This window comes from Canis aureus, chromosome 12 (genome assembly GCF_053574225.1).
Source record: "Canis aureus isolate CA01 chromosome 12, VMU_Caureus_v.1.0, whole genome shotgun sequence".
In the NCBI taxonomy this organism is placed as follows: Eukaryota; Metazoa; Chordata; class Mammalia; order Carnivora; family Canidae; genus Canis; species Canis aureus.
The window spans coordinates 4854501-4871823 of NC_135622.1; the positions used below are offsets into that span (position 1 = coordinate 4854501).

The 17323-nt window shown below is 36.7% G+C and overlaps 1 protein-coding gene and 1 long non-coding RNA gene across 7 annotated transcripts in view; one reads left to right on the plus strand and one right to left on the minus strand.

The window, feature by feature from the left end:
• Positions 1-880, minus strand: part of LOC144280386 (uncharacterized) — a 41427-nt gene extending 40547 nt beyond the window's left edge. For 2 of the 3 annotated variants that reach the window (XR_013348793.1, XR_013348791.1), the window contains exon 1: positions 485-879. This is a non-coding gene — a long non-coding RNA (uncharacterized LOC144280386). Of the gene's footprint in view, positions 1-484 lie in introns of all 3 variants that reach the window. The other variant, XR_013348792.1, reaches the window with a different exon arrangement.
• Positions 798-17323, plus strand: part of GOLPH3L (golgi phosphoprotein 3 like) — a 40086-nt gene continuing 23560 nt past the window's right edge. The window contains exons 1-3 of one of the 4 annotated variants that reach the window (XM_077842386.1): positions 798-1006; positions 1471-1593; positions 3220-3414. In XM_077842386.1, the coding sequence (XP_077698512.1) occupies positions 3232-3414 (183 nt within the window). In that variant the 5' untranslated portion in view covers positions 798-1006; positions 1471-1593; positions 3220-3231. Of the gene's footprint in view, positions 1007-1470; positions 1594-3219; positions 3415-17323 lie in introns of those variants that run through there. The other 3 variants (XM_077842385.1, XM_077842387.1, XM_077842384.1) reach the window with 3 other exon arrangements.

The following is a 17323-nucleotide window of genomic DNA, read 5'->3' on the forward strand; positions in this document are numbered from 1 at the left end:
AATGTTTAGGTACTAATTTTGAGATCTTTTGGTAGATGATACTTTGCAAGAGTTGAGCACACTTCCCAGAACCTTTGAGCGGTAAGTGTGAAAGATATTGTGCTTTTAGTGAGAAACCTGGGACCTGGTTTCAACTTTGAACATTTCCTTTGCCTTAAAAGAGGAAGAATTAAAACTTGGTCTGTTTGCTTCTAGCAGTTTCAGCAGCCATATTATAAAACATTGATTATCCATAGGTTTGCCATTAACAAACGCTAATAAAGAAGGTTGGTGTGTATGCGATGTAGGAATATACCTATCCTGTTTAATGTAAGCCAAATAAACGTCCACAAAAGGACTCAGAACAGGTTTATCTGGAACAGAAAGTTAAGGACAAGCTAATTGTCGAAAACAACCGATTTTAAAATGTTTATTTATTCTTAGCTTCTTTGGATCGTAGCACATCTCACCAGATTGTCCTAGAATACATCTACAGTTAACACACCTGCTACAGAGATTGACCAACAAATCCTTTGTAGATCTGCAGCTTGAGCTAGCTCAGTGAACGCTTTGATTGGCTGGTTTAATGGGGTTGTGGAGCACCGCTCCCTTTCCGCTCTCCTACCAAGGTTACTTCATTGGATTGACCAGCTGTCAGGTTGACCCAAACCTGCCTCCTTTTGGTGGTGTTTGTCGGGATCGCAACACAATAGCCTGGGGAGAGCCTCCCCTTGTAAGTTCCGATTGGCTGATCTCAACCTTGGTGGTTTCTGATTGGCCCAGTGAAGAAACACCAAGGTAGGTTGCCTAGCGATCCTGAGATCGCTGATGTGTTCTTCCTTCTCTGCATCGAAGGATCAGGAAGTTTGTGCTCTCTGCGTGGCTGAGAAGTTTGTTACCTACTAGGCCGAGGGGGGGGGAGGGGGGAGGGACGTGGGGGAACCAGGTGTCCCCCCCTAAAATAGAGCGCAAGCCGCTACCTGTGTCCGGCCGTAACCCAGGAGTAACGTCAGGTAAGCCACGGAAGGTACACATTTCCTAATGTACAAAAAAAGCCTACAGATTTTTTTTTTTTTTCGTGGGGAGAGGGAGGCTCTCATTTAGTTACTTTTTGGTCTTTTTTTTTTTCAAATAAGATTTTTAACTAGTAAATGTCCAGGGGTATTTTTTCCTCAAAATTCCGCGCCCCCCCCCCTTTTTTTCTGAAGACTTATTAAAGTTTCTTGGATTGGGTTAGGAAGTAAACCCTGTTCGCAGTGCCAGATAGTGCCCTTAAGCATTTGTTTCATGGTTTTGTTTTGTTTTGTTTTGTTTTGTTTTTCTCCTTCACTCTTTTTTCCCGCCTCCCACCAATATTTGAAATACAGCCTTGTACAGAGAATCTTTTTTGTAAGTCACCTCATTTGTATTTCTATTTTAAAATGTTCACATGCATTTCTGAGTATTCGTTTTAATCAGTATATATTTATTGAGCAGTTAACAACGTTAAAGACATTGTGCTAGTTGCTATGGAGACTATAAAAACCCAAGAAGACAGTATCCCTACCTTCAAGAAGTTTACAGTTGAGAGACAGCCATACCAAAAGAAAGACTATAATAAATGCTTTAAAGGATGTAAGTATTAATAAAGTTCTGTGAAAGTACAGCTGAGAGAGAGACCAATTCTGGCCATGGGACATATGGGTAATGGAGAAGGAGATTCATTTAGGGCTTTTTGTGGATCCTCAATAGGCCTTTGAAGGATGGGTAGAATAAAAAGGAAGGGAAAGGGGAGAGAACACTGACATGTACAAAGGAGCAGAAATGGCAGCATGGGATATGTTGAGAAATGGTTAACAGTACATAATTGAGAGTAATGTAATGAGAAATATCGCTAGAATAGGATCCAGTCACAGAGACTCTTGAATGCGTTCTTTTGATCTTGAAAAAGATACTCTTTTAAAAAATAATTACTGATTAAAAATATTGTATACCATTTTAAAAACTGACATTTAGATTTATTTAAAGTATCTAACTTTAAACTTTATCATACATGATTCAGTGCAGTTTCTCTTGACTAGATTTTTTAAAACATTGTAGTATGTGGTTTAAAAGGGCATGTGCTTTGATTTTTTTTTGAAATTGAGAAAGAATCTCATTAATCTTTCAACATTCTGCTGATATTTTTTGTTGGCAGCTGTTTGTGTATTTGCAAGATGACTAGCTAGGGATAGAAATGAAAGTTTTCTAGCTATATGGAGTTACTACACATGATCTTCTGAGAGTTATTTTGTAGTTATGATTTCCAAAGGGAGTGCATGAGATGAGTTCTTATGCTATGGGAAGAAAATATGAGAATATATATATTTAGTTTTTCTTATATTTTACTTTCTCTGTGTATGTTTTATGATGTGCCATTGAATATTTATAGAGGTTACATATAAATTATATGCATTTGGGGATGCTCACCATTTTTTGCTATCCCATATTTTTTTACTTGGGAAGGGTCCATTTTGTGAAATAGGAGTTACAACTGATGCATTTATACCCCTGAATTATAGATTATGCACACAAAATCAGCAGGCTTAAAAGATGATCATTTCTTAAAAAAAAAAAGGGGGGGGGCAGCCCGGGTGGTTTAGCGGTTTAGCACCGCCTTCAGCCCAGGGCCTGATCCTGGAGACCTGGGATCTAGTCCCATGTCTGAGCTCCCTGCAAGGAGCCTGCTTTTCCCCCTGCCTGTGTCTCTGCCTCTCTCTGTGTGTGTCTCTCATGAATAAATAAAATCTTAAAAAAATAATAATAATAATTTCTACTAGTCTTTAAAATTACTGATTTGGGGCAGCCCAGGTGGCTCAAGCAGTTTAGCACTGCCTTTGGCCTAGGGCCTGATCCTGGAGACCCAGGATCGAGTCCCACATCAGGCTCCTTGCATGGTGCCTGCTTCTTCCTCTGCCTGTGTCTCTGCTTCTCTCTCTCCTCTCTGTGTATTCTCAGAAATAAATAAATAAAATCTTAAAAAATAAAATAAATAAAATAAAATTACTGATTTGATTTTCTGTCAATGCTTTCTGCGCCTTAAAGCTCTTGTACTTTGGAAAACATTGTTTTACCTGCCTAATTTTTCTAGTCATTACTACTTTCTCTATTTAAATTTATATATATTTCATATTTGTATACATTTTAGTATGTCTCTATGAATATGTATGTTTTTGTTTACATAAGCATAAATACAGATTTTTTTTTTTATCACCCCTCCAGAAACAGGTGAGAATGACCACTTTAACTCACCGAGCCCGTCGTACTGAAGTAGGCAAGAGCTCTGAAAAGAAGGTGGAATGTGAAGAAGACACTAATGAAGACAGGGGTCCAGACAATGAAGACTCTGGTGACTCTAAAGATATTCGCCTCACCCTTATGGAAGAAGTATTGCTCCTGGGACTAAAAGATAAAGAGGTAACACAGTTGGGTTTCCTAGGCTCTCCCAAAGACTCTTGACTATTGGAATGTTTTTAGGAAGTAATCTGACAGGATATTTTCATTAATGCTAAGTTGGCCTTAGGATTGTGCTATAGCCATCTGGGGGAATGGAGAGTTTGGAAGGGTGGCTGATACTTGGAGGGTGTAAAATCCAGAAGTATAATTACTTGAAGTGTAATTTAATTACAACATACTTCAAAATTTTAGAAGATACAAGAGAGAGTATAACAGGTGTAAAATTTTTATACTTGTAGTTTCCCAAGTGAGATTGATGGTGAAATAGCCTCCTATTGAACTAACAAAGAGGACCCACACGTGGAAATTGTCTTGGGCTGTGAAGAGGAAAATCTTTTAAATGACAAGACAAGAAACATAAATGATTAGCTGTCTTACAAAAATAAACAGTGGATAGATTTCAACTTGAAAGACCGTAGAAATCACTTTTTTTTTTAAATCGTATTCTGTGGATCTTTAGAAATTAAATAACTGATAAAGGAATATTTTAATTTTAGAAAAAATGTTTTTAAATTAATTGCAGATTTCCCTTAAGTTTTCCATTATTAATGGAAAGAATTATACTAATTCTATACTAATTATAAGAGAATTAGTCTTGAGATAGCAAGTCTTACAGTATAACCACATATTTGTTGGCTTTTCTACTAGTAGTACATTATCCTTCATTTGCAATTTAACTTTTTATTGTGTTTCACTTTCTTCCCTCATGAAGAGGTTATGAAGAAATATAACTGTAATATTTTATACAATCTACTTCTTTTCCAAGACAGTCTTTTAGTACATATAATAATAATAAAGGTACATTTATTATTGACCTTAGTTTTGAAAACTTAACAAATTAAAATGTTACTTTGCATTTAAAAAAACTAAATTTGGCTTTGATAATTATCCTTAGCTAGGAATGATTTGGCTACATATATCTAGTAACATCTGTTCTTTTCTGCATTGATTCCTCAATTTGGGATTACCTTTGTTTCTTAGCCTTTGCATTTTACTTTCTTTACCATTTTTCCCTTCTCTGTTTTTTGTCACATCAAATTACTGATTTGAACAAAACTTACAGGACTTCTTATAGCCTGTGTATTGTTAAAACCAATATTTGAGACATGCACTTACGTATTTGGCCAAGACACAGATATATCAGAAAATCTTGCCCACAAGTTAACTTTCCTGTTTGCTGAGAAAGTTGATGAAGCTCTAGTTTAATGAAAATCAAACAAATGAAAGTGCAAACCTGACTCTCCAAGAGAATATCAGAGTACGTCTGAAGATTAGGTCCTATAAGTACCATTTTGAGACGTTTACACAGTGCCTAGGAAACATTCACTGGCTATGGAAGAGCATATTAGAACTAAAAAGCTATTTGGTTTGTTTTACTTTTGAATAGGAAAATGATTAATTTCCTGCTGACCCTAGATAACTAGAATTTTTTGCTTCTGTTTTGTAGAGAATCTAACTTTGGATTTCTCTGTGTGTTTTTAAATTTATAATAGTTCATGGTTAATATAGATACAAGGAAATGGAGTAAAAACTAAAGGAGCTCGGGATGCCTGGGTGGCTCAGCAGTTGAGGGTCTGCCTTCAGCTCAGGGTATGATCCTGGAGTTTCCAGGATCAAGTCCCACATCAGGCTCTCTGCATGGAGCCTGCTTCTCCCTCTGCCTGTGTCTCTGCCTCTCTTTCTCTCTCTGCATCTCTATGAATAAATAAATAAAATCTTAAAAAAAAAAGAAAAAAAAAGATTTAAAATAAATAAATAAATAAATAAATACTAATTGACTTCCAGCACTATTTCCTCTTCACCTTCTAATCTACTCATAGATTTATTTAGGCATTATTTAGTGTGATTGTAGGCACTCATAATGTGCTTAGCATTATGCAAATATTAAGGTAAATATAAAATAGTATAAAAACGGTCCTTGCCCTCACAAAACTTACATTCCAGCTGGGGAGACAAGGCATACATACTTTTTAAAAGTTAAGTAACCGGGCAGCCTGGCTGGCTCAGCGGTTTAGCACCGCCTCGCATTCAGCCGAGGGTGTGATCCTGGAGACCCTGGATCAAGTTCCACATTGGGCTCCCTGCATGGAGACTGCTTCTCCCTCTGCCTGTGTGTCTCTGCCTCTCTCTCTCTCTGTCTCTCTTTCTCTGTGTCTCGAATGAATGAATGAATGAATGAATAAATAAATCTATCTATCTTAAAAAAAATAAAAATAAAATAAAAGTTAAGTAACCCAAAGGTTCAACTGTGGAGGGGATAAAAATGAATTGCCCAGTTATCTAAATGAATATAAAGATCTTTTCTATACAGAATGAAAATGAGCATTGTTATAAAACATGTATGATTCTCATGTAATGTTCAGTAAAGGAAGCCAGACACAAAAGACATACTGTATGATTATATGTAAATAAAATTTTAAAAAACTAACTATAGTGTTTGGGGTTGCATATTTAGGTAATTAAAACTATAAAGAAAAGCACGAAAGGGATTACCATAGTTGTTAGCATAGTGGTTACCTTTTTGTAAGGAAGATGAGAGAAGAGGAGGGTATTAATGATTAGAAAAGAGCATGAGGGAGCTTTCTGGGTACTAACAGTTTTCTATTTCTGTACTTGGGGAAGTTTCATGTATATTCACTTAGAGATAAATCATTGAGCTTTTTTCACTTTTTTCATGCACTCTTCTGTGTATACATTATATTTCACAGTTCAAAAGATTTTTAAAGAGGTAAAAAACAGAAAAAATCCAGCAGGTTTTTCCATGTTGGAACAGTAAGAGCCAAGAGAGTTGGAAGGAAGAGAGAGATCATCATGGGTTGGAATAATCTGGGGAAGATCAGAAGGAAATAAAATAAACTGGACCTGGGCAGCCCTGGTGGCTTAGCGGTTTAGCGCCACCTTCAGCCCCGGGGCGTGATCCTGGAGACCCAGGATCGAGTCCCACATCGGGCTCCCTGCATGGAGCCTGCTTCTCCCTTTGCCTGTGTCTCTTCCTCTCTCTCTCTCTCTCTGTGTGTCTCTGATAAATAAATAAAATCTTTAAAAGATATATTATAAAAATAAAAAATAAACTTGACCTTTAAGAAGGGGTAAGATTAACATAAATGGAGTGAAGGAAACACATTTCTGGCTGAGGGAACCTGAAAGTATCATGAGCTTGATGAGTTTGGGAGATAATTTAAGTAACCACTTATGACTGAAGTAGGTAGTATTCTTGGAGAACAATGAAAGTCAAAAATTGGCAAATTAGGGGATCCCTGGGTGGCGCAGCGGTTTAGTGCCTGCCTTTGGCCCAGGGCGCGATCCTGGAGACCCAGGATCCCACGTCGGGCTCCCGGTGCATGGAGCCTGCTTCTCCCTCTGCCTGTGTCTCTGCCTCTCTCTCTCTCTCTCTCTCTCTCTCTGTGCCTATCATAAAAAAATAATAATAATAATAATTGGCAAATTAGATTCAGACTAGAGTATGACAGATTTTGAGTGCGAGGCAGAGACTTTTAGACTCTTTCCTATATTTATTTTTATTTTAATTCCAGTATAGTTAACATACAATATTATATTAGTTTCAGGTGTACAGGGATCCCTGGGTGGTGCAGCGGTTTGGCGCCTGCCTTTGGCCCAGGACGCGATCCTGGAGACCCGGGATCGAATCCCACATCGGGCTCCCTGTGCATGGAGCCTGCTTCTCCCTCTGCCTATGTCTCTGCCTCTCTCTATTTCTCTCTCTGTGACTATCATAAATAAATAAAAATTAAAAAAAAAAAGAAAAAAAAAACAATATTATATTAGTTTCAGGTGTACAATAGTGATTCAACAGTTCTACCCATTACTCAGTGTTCAGGAGCATGAGTACTTTTTTTTTTTTTTTTAAGATTATACTTACCTGTTTATATATAAGAGACACAGAGAGAAAGGCAGAGACATAGGCAGAGGGAAAAGCAGGCTCCCTGTAGGGAGACTGATGCAGGACTCGATCCCAGGACTCCAGGATTACGCCCTGAGCCAAAGACAGATGTTCAGCCACTGAGCCACCAAGGCATCACAAAGATAAGTGTATTCTTAATCCCTTTGACATATTTTCACCCATCCTCCTACCCATCTCCTCTCATAATCAGTTTCTTCTATACAGTTATAGACTCTTTAAAGTAAGGGGATCAGCTTAATGAAAACGGCAAAGCCCATTTCATTTTTGTGTCCAAATTAAGGACTTAATGATATTTGTTCTGTGTTCTTTGTGAGTATGTTTTAATATGTATATTTGTAAGTTTATTTTAATGTGTATATAATTTCTTGTTTTCACATGGCTTGAGGTTTGTGACAAATCAGAAAGAAATTCTAAGTGTTAAACTGCATCCCGAAGTCCCAGTTAACTTTTGCTGAAGATTTCCATAAGATTCTTTGTTTAGAACCCAATACTATAATTTTAAAAATTACATCCATTTTAAAACACATGGGGCATCTGCATGGCTCAGTTTGTTAAGTGTCTGACTTTGGCTCAGGTCATGATCCTAGGCCCCATGTCAGGCTTTGTGCTCAGCAGGAAATCTGCTTGAGATTCTCTCCCTTTCCTCCTGTTTTTGCGTGTGTGCACTCTCTCTCTCTCTCAAATAAATCTTTAAAAAAAAAGTAGAAAATAATACAAATAGAAAATAATAGAGTAGGAAATAATATATAGAAATTATTTTTTTAATATTTTATTTATTCATGAGAGACACAGAGAGAGCGGCAGAGACATAGGCAGAGGGAGAAGCAGGCTCCATGCAGGGAGCCCGAAGTGGGACTCAATCCCGGGACTCCAGGATCATGCCCTGGGCTGAAGGCAGACGCTAAACTGCTGAGCCACCCAGGGATCCTTTTTAAAACCATCCTTAGGGTCAGTTTGAACATAAATTCCACCATTTTTTGGCCAATTAACCATCTAACTTTGCTTTCATAAAGAGAAGACAATATTTGCCTTGTAGGATCAAGCAAGAGAAAGTGTAAAATGTTTTGAAAACTAAGCTATACAAACACAAAAAAATGAAGGAGTACAGAAAAGACATGGAATGGCTCACATCAAATTTATAGGTTCAGTGGCTACAGCCAAAGGTGCAAATATAGGTAAATGGTTTTGTCTTAATATCTCTGCCAGATATTTTGGAAGAGAATAGTGTGCAATTAGGGGTTGTGGGGACAGGGAGAGAGGCAGGCTCTCAATAAAGATGTGTTTCACCTCCCAGAATTCATTCCCAGTTTATTTTTTATTTTTAATTTTTTAAAAAGATTTATTTATTCATGAGAGACACACAGAGAGAGGCAGAGACATTAGGTAGAAGAAGAAGCAGGCTCCATGCAGGGAGCCCGATGTGGCTACTGTCCTACTTTGGTCTCCCAGTTTATTTCCTTTTGTACCTTTAGTAAATTTGGGGAGCTATATATATATATATATATATATATATATAAAGTAAACAAAACAAACATTCTTTTTTTTTAAAAACAGCCTATGTTAATAAAATCACAAAACCTGACAAACAAGCCCTTCTGATACACTTGCCCTCTTCACAATGGCAATAACTACTGACGAGCGATTTATTGTTCATTTTGTGCAATGAGGAAACTAAAAGACCAGGTAGTGACCCAAATGGGACTCTTAATTTTTTGATTTTGATAAAATGTTTTAGGACTCAGCAACTTTTGAAGAGGAATAATTTTCTCCACTGATAGCCATTCATTGACAAGTTGTATACGGACTTCTTATAATTTTTTTTTAAAGCTTATCGATTGGTTCACTAAAAATTTTTTTACCAGCTTTAAAAAAGCTTGTATTTCCATCTCCCGTTGTTAATAAATTATAATGAGTGAATTAAAACTGATGGAGGATCATTAGTAGCTTGAAAAAGTTAAGAATTAACATATTTTATAACTTTTAAGTTTTATCCAGTCTGATTTATCATTTTTCTATATGTATGACTGGTGGTACTGTCTGAAAGAACTAATAAGTACAGGAATATTCTTAACAGCACTGTTTATAATGGAGTGTCTGTTAACCAGTAGAATGAATGAATTTCAGTATAGTGAAATAACTGAAATTCTTTTTTTTTTTTTTAAAGATTTTATTTATTTATTCATTAGACAGAGAGAGAGAGAGAGAAGCAGAGACACAGGCAGAGGGAGAAGCAGGCTCCATGCAGGGAGCCCGACGTGGGACTGGATCCCGGGTCTCCAGGGTCACGCCCTGGGCCAAAGGCAGATGCTCAGCCCCTGAGCCACCCAGGCTGCCCATAACTGAAATTCTATATTGCAAGAACTGAATTAATTTATGCAACATCGATGAATCTTGAACATCATATTGAACAACATAAATAAAAAGGACATGCTTGGAAAGCATGTATGACATATTTTTCCATATTTCTTGCTAAACAAAGGGAATTAATTATTCAGGATTGTTAATGCTTAGGGGAAACCCAAGAATTTCATCTCCTAGGATAGCTTCATATGGAGCTTAACTTATACCTCCTAGTGAGATAAAAGATTATTACATTCTGCAGTAATATTTGGCACAAGTTATTTTTTCAAGTGTTATCCATGGCTTTCGTATTTCAATGTTTAATACTCTAGCAAAGCTCATTCTGTTTTTGTGTTTTTTGTTTATTTTGTTAGCAAAGCTCACTCTTAAACATGGGATCCTATAACAATACTCAGTTGACATCAATAATGGCAGAATAAGGGAAAGTACCACTTAGCAAATCTGAACAATACGGTTTTGTTTTATATTTCATCCCATTACCTCACAATTTAAGGAAGAAATATGATAGTCTTATACATTTTTTTTCTTTTTTTCTTCCATCAAACAAAATAGTCTGGTCATAAGAATAAATCCAAGTAAGAATTTTAAAGAACCCATTTTGCAAAATGAAAAATGTTTAAAGAAGTAGTAAATAATATTTGATTGATTTGTTATAACCATATCTTCAGAAAGTTCAGTGTATAATTAAACAGGCATTATATTTTTCTTATCAGTTCACAGTGCCAGCCATAGATTACAACCCATGTCATAAATCTTCCTTATAGAAGGGAGAGACTATTACACTAGAAAGATATAAATGAATAGGTAGTATTTTTTTCTTTAATTTTAAAGTTTACAACAAGTTTCTTCTAGGTTTTTCAGCAGGAGTACATTGTATTAAGTTTGTTAGGGCTGCCATAACAAATACCACAGACTGAGTAACTTAATAGAAAAAAATTTAAAAGATTTTATTTATTTATTCATGAGAGACACAGAAAGAGAGAGAGGCAGAGACATATAGGCAGAGGGAGAAGCAGGCTCCATGCAGGAAGCCCGATGCGACTCAATCCCGGAACCCCAGGATCACACCCTAAGCCAAAGGCACTGAGCCACTGAGCCAGCCAGAAGTCCCTAGAAATTTTTTTCTCCACAATTCCGGATGCTTGAAGTCCAAGATTTGGTTTCTCCTGAGGCCTCTCTACTCATCTTTTCACTGTGTCCTTACATGGTTTTTCTTTTGTGCATGCATCCCTAGTGTCCATGTGTCCAAATTTCCTTCTCCTCTAAGGACACCAGTCAGATTGGATTTGGGCCTACCTTAACAGCTTTATTAAACTTAATCACCTCTATCATGGCAGCATCTCCAGATACAGTCACATTCTGAGGTATTGGGGGTTAAGGTTTCAACACATGGATTTGGAGGAGACATAGTTCACTGCATAACAATGATTTTGAAAGGTTTGAGAGGAAATAGAAAGGTTTGGGAGATAATTTGGTATAGTTATTTACTTATATGCACCTGGAGTACAGTTCACCCTCAGGAAGTGTCATTAAAATTATAATGAAGTGATTTTTTCCTTCAGTTCAAGTCAGCCAACATTTATTGAGCATTTGCTCTGTCCAAGGCACTGAGTAAAATAAGGAATAAGAGAAGTAATTAAGATGTGTTCATCTTGGGCGCCCGGGTGGCTCATAGTTGAGTGTCTGCCTCTGGCTTGGGTCATGGTCCCCAGGGTCCCAGGATCGAGTCCCGCATCGGGCTCCCGGCAGGGAGCCTGCTTTTCCTTCTGCCTATGTCTCTGCCACTCTCTCTGTGTCTCTCATGAATAAATAAATAAAATCTTAAAAAAAAAAAAAAAGATGTGTTTATCTTTCCTCAAGAAGCATTTGAATCTGATATGGGAGAAAAGATGTGTATACAGAGACCATACTACTAGATACAATATGTAAGTGCTTTAAGAAAGGTATAAAAAGTGCTATAAGAACATGAAAGAGGAAAAAAAAAACATGGAAGAGGAGGAAATTCCTTGGAGGTTACTCTTTACTTTCTTAATTTTTTTTTTTTTAATACTCTTTACTTTCTATGTTTATCTTCATCTATTCACAGTTGTCCAGGTTTAAGGTGGGAATGACACACAAAACAAGTACTGAATCAACGGTTTTCAGGTCTCCATGTGTTCATTGGTAGATTGTGCTTACTTACCCTTTTTTGATATTAGTGATTTTATTTAAAAAAAAGTCTAAGATTTTTAAAAACGGTTTTATTTTTATTATTTTAAAAGCAAAATATGGAGGCAGCTCGGTGGCTCAGTCAGATAAGCATCTGCCTTCAGCCTGGGGTCTTAGGATCAAGCCCCACATTGGGCTCTCTGCTCATCAGTAAGCCTGCTTCTCCTGTTCCCACTGTCTATTCCCTCCCCCCCAAATAAGTAAATAATCTTTTTTTAAAAGCAAAATATGTTTATACTAAGAACTTAAGAAAAATGTCTACATGAGAGAACTTAGTGATAGGAGAATGAGATACGTGAATATATGTATTTGTCAAAACAAACAACATCTGTGCATTTCACTCTATATAAATTATGCCTCAATTCTTTATATAAAGTTTAAAGAGGGAAATAAAAATCACCAGTAATATCACCACTGAAAGATAATTGCTATTAAAATACTTTGTATATGCTTATAGACTGTTTTCTGTGCATATGCACAGAGATGCATAATTACCCCCGCAAAAATTGGTCACATCAGACAAAGAAAGATTTCTGGTGCTTTCTGCTCTGTCATCTTCCCAGAATCTACACATTTGTCTTTTGTTACCATCCCTATAGTTTGTTTTAATTTTTTTTAAGATTTTATTTATTTATTTATTTATTTGAGAGAGAGAGAGAGAGAGCACGCTCACGCAAGCATGAGCTAGGGGAAGAGGCAGAGGGAGAGAGAAAAGGAGAAGCAGACTCCACCTGAGCAGGGAGCTCCAGTGCAGGGCTCTATCCCAGGACCCTGAGATCATGACCTGAGCTGAAAGCAGACAGACACCCAACCGACTGAGCCACCCAGGTGCCCCAGGAAATGTAGAATTTAAATTAAAACAATAGTTTGTTTGAATCAGGAGCCAAACAAGGTCCACTCATTAAGCTCTTTTTTTTTTTTTTTTTTAAAGATTTTATTTATTTATTCATGATAGTCACAGAGAGAGAGAGAGAGAGAGGCTGAGACACAGGCAGAGGGAGAAGCGGGCTCCATGCAGGGAGCCCGATGTGGGATTCGATCCCGGGTCTCCAGGATCGCGCCCTGGGCCAAAGGCAGGTGCCAAACTGCTGTGCCACCCAGGGATCCCCTAAGCTCTTTTTTCAACTGTAGTGGGACAATATTTTATTGATGAAGAAAAGCACTATTCAGTTTAACCTCAATTACCCTTTTGTATAAAATTCAAGTAACATTACACTTACCACCTTTTTAACAAAATGGAACAAATCTTTGTAGTTGTGTTATTTAAAATTTTGTATTATTTTTAGAGAGACAGAGCAGGGGGGCAGGTAGAGAAAGAGAGAGAGAGAATCTCAAGCAGATTGCAATGTTGAGTGCAGAGCTGACTTGGGGCTTGATCCCAGGACCCTGAGATCATGACCTGAACTGAAATCAAGAGTTGGACCTTAACCAACTGAGCCACCTAGGTGCCCCTAGGTTGTGCTATTTAAAAGTAAAACATAGGGACGCCTGGGTGGCTCAGCAGTTAAGCATCTGCCTTCAGCTCAGGGAGTGATCCTGGAGTTCCAGGATCGAGTCCCACATCAGGCTGACTCTATGGAGCCTGCTTCTCTGTCTGCCTATGTTTCTGCCTCTCTCTCTGTGTCTCTTATGAATAAATAAGTAAAATCTTTAAAAAAAATAAAAAAATAAAAGTAAAACATAATATAATTTTACTTAAATTTAACATAAGAAAATGAAGTGAAACTAAAGGAATTATTAACTTCAGACATTTCTTTATTATAAGAGATATCTCCTAACACACTGCTTTCTAAGCTTAAGAAAGATTATTAAGAGGATAGGGTCATTTTTCTAACTAAATGTTTCAATTTTGGACAATATCCACTGACTTCTTGCTATAAAAAATAAAAGTTAATATCCCTCCTACACTTTCTCCTGTATTCCTCTATCTTTATTCATTTACTTCCAAATTTTTAAATTATAAATTTATATGACTTTTTTTTTTTTTTTTAAGATTGTATTCACTCATGAGAGACACAAAGAGAGAGGCAGAGACATAGGTAGAGGGGGAAGCAAGCTCTTCGCAGGGAATCCAATGCGGGACTCCATCCCAGGACCCAGGATCATACCCTGAGCTGAAGGCAAGAGCCCAGCCGCTGAGCCACCCAGGTGTTCCTATATGGCTTTTCTTTTTTTTTTTTTTTTAAGATTTTATTTATTTATTCATGAGAGACACGGGGGGAGGGGAGGGCAGAGACACAGGCAGAGGTAGAAGCAGGCTCCATGCAGGGAGCCCGATACGGGACTCGATCCCTGGACTCCAGGATCAGGCCCTAGGCTGAAGGCAGGCACTAAATTGGTGAGCCACCCAGGGATGCCCATCTATATGGCTTTTTTTAATTGAAATATAATTGACATATAACATTAGTTTCAGGTACACAACATAATGATTTAATACTTGTACACAAATGATCACCATGGTAAGTCTAGTTAACATCTTACATTACCACAGTTACAAATTTTTTTTTCTTGTGATGAGAACTCTCAGTAACTTTCAAATTATGATACAGTATTATCAACTATAGCCATCATGCTGAGCATTATATCTCCAAGACTTATTTATTTTATAACTAGAAGTTTGCACCTCTTGACCCCCCCTCACCACCTCACTCACTACCCCTGGCAACCCCTGGTTTGTTTTTAATTCCACATATACGTGAGATCATACAGTATTTCTCTTATTTTTCTTTATTTATGGAGTATTTATACTTCTCAGACTCTGAGTTAAATATTTTATATATGTTATTTCATTCTAATAATAGCACTATGAAGTCAGTATTATCTCTATAAAATAAGTGGAAAGCGGGATGTCTGGGTGGCTTAGTCATTTGAGTGTCTGACTCTTGATTTCAGCTCAGGTCATGATCTCAGGGTCATGAGATCCAGCCCTGCTTCAGGCTCTGCACGGAGTTTCTCTCTCCCTCCTCATCTAACCTTACCCCCACCCCCGGAGTGCATTCTCTCTCTCTCTCTCTCTCTCAAAATAAATAGATAAATATTAAAATACATACGTATATATATATATATATATTTATATATTAAACAATCGATAGAATTTGAATATTTGATAAAGTGAAGGAATTCTTATTAACTTTTAAGTGTGATATTAGTATTAACACTTCTTTTAAACCTTTGTACGTTGGGGAGAGTATGGTAATATTTTATAGATGGTATGTTACAATAACTTGGATTTACACTGAAATAGTCTGGTGAGTGGGGAGAGTTATAGAAGAGAGAAGATTATCCTGGTAGCTGTGGAAGCCAAATGATGGATATATAGGGGTTCATAATATTTCTACTTTGTGTATGTTGGGAACATTAAGCCAAAAATGTTAAAAAGAAAAAAAATGATATTTTCTTAACTACATGATTCCATTTTACACAATATCTTATTAACTTCCTGTTATGAAAGATGGTGAAATTACCACTCTCACAGTTTGTTCTACCTCTATTCCCCAGTGTTTTATGAAAACTTATATACATTCTGTTGTTTCATAATTCACACAAAGCTGTTCTCTGAAGGAAAGCCCCAAAATTAAAGTTGGAGAAGAAGCATATGGGAAAATTAGTGGTTAGGAGAGAAAAAATATGTATTGTATGTATAAAGAAATATCTGGTTTTATATATACCCAAAATATGATGAAATTTATGAGTCATTTTAATTTTCTTATGATTTTTTTCTTTACAAATATTCTAAAATATATCTATACTATTTAATCAAGGAGAAAGCTGTTTGAAAACAAAATAAATCTGCATTTACTTAGTTTTGCTTTTCTGATATTTGATACTATAATTGCCTTTAAGGGTTTCTAAATCTATTTTAAGTTATTTGAGGGCAGCCTGGGTGGCTCAGCGGTTTAGCGCCACCTTCAGTCCAGGGCATGATCTTGGAGACCCGGGATCTAGTCCCACGTCGGGCTCCCTGCATGGAGCCTGCTTCTCCCTCTGCCTGTGGCTCTGCCTCTCTCTCTCTCTCTCCCTCTCTCTGTGTCTCTCATGAATAAATAAATAAAATCTTAAAACAAAAAAAAAAAAAGATTTTACGGGAACCCTGGGTGGCGCAGCGGTTTAGCTCCTGCCTTTGGCCCAGGGCTCGATCCTGGAGACCCAAGATCGAATCCCACGTCGGGCTCCCGGTGCATGGAGCCTGCTTCTCCCTCTGCCTATGTCTCTGCCTCTCTCTCTCTGTGTGACTATCACAAATAAATAAAAAATTAAAAAAAAAAAAAGATTTTACAAAATAAAATAAAAATAAAAGAGGAATTTAGTTCAAATCTTGAAGCTATTATTTCAATAGAGGACTTTAAAGAGAAACAGTAAACTATTTTTAAAGTAATTTTTTAGAGGTAAAAAATTAGTCTTGCTTGTATAATTTTCTGATAATTTTTTTTTCTGGTAATTCTTGGCATCCCCTAGAGATCACTATTCAGACATTGGGCATATTAGAAAAGGGTTTAAGAAGACATACTAAGATTCCTTCTCTTATGGAAACTGAAACAGTTTTAAGTTGAATCTTCAGATTTGGAGAGAGGGAAAGATTTTTTTTTTTTTTTCTGAGATTTTTCCTAATAAAATGATACTTTCTCCATGTAGGTAACTTGGAAAAACTAGAATACCATTTTTTTAAGCAGCCCCATTTTTAAAAGTAAAGTATTTTACATAATTGTGATAATCTTCAATACACAATTACGTATTTGGCTGTTTTTCATTAAACTTCATCATAATTTTCTTTTTTTTCTTTTTATCATTTTATTTTTAAATAATCTCTACACCCAACATGGGGTTCAAATTTAAAACTTCTGAGATTAAGAGTCACATGCTTCAACTGAGCCAGCTAGGTGCCCCCCCATCATAAGAATTTTCTAACATTATTTTTAAAAATTCCTTGTAAAAAAAATAAATAAATAAAATAAAAATAAATAAATAAAATAAAAATTCCTTGTAAACATAGTTTTTAATGATGTTTTAAGTTTCTTTGTTTTCTGTTTTCTTTTTACCCCGAGCAGGCGATTTAAAATCAATAACCTTCAGAGTTGTTTTAAGGCATGTCTTTAAGGAAGTTTGCATAAAGAATACTTGACTAGAAGGAAATTCAGCATAAAATGTTGACTATTTGAATTTATTGAAATCTCATTGCCCTAACAACAAAATGACATTATAAAAATTGTAAATATGTGGGGCACCTGGAAAGCACAGTAGGTTAAGCATCCAACCCTTGGTTTCAGCTCAGGTTGTGATTTCAGGGAACCCCCGGTCAGGGTCTTCATTCAGCAGGGTATCTGCTTAGGACTTTCTCTCCCTCTGCTTCTGTCGCTTCCCCACATCACATGTATGTACACT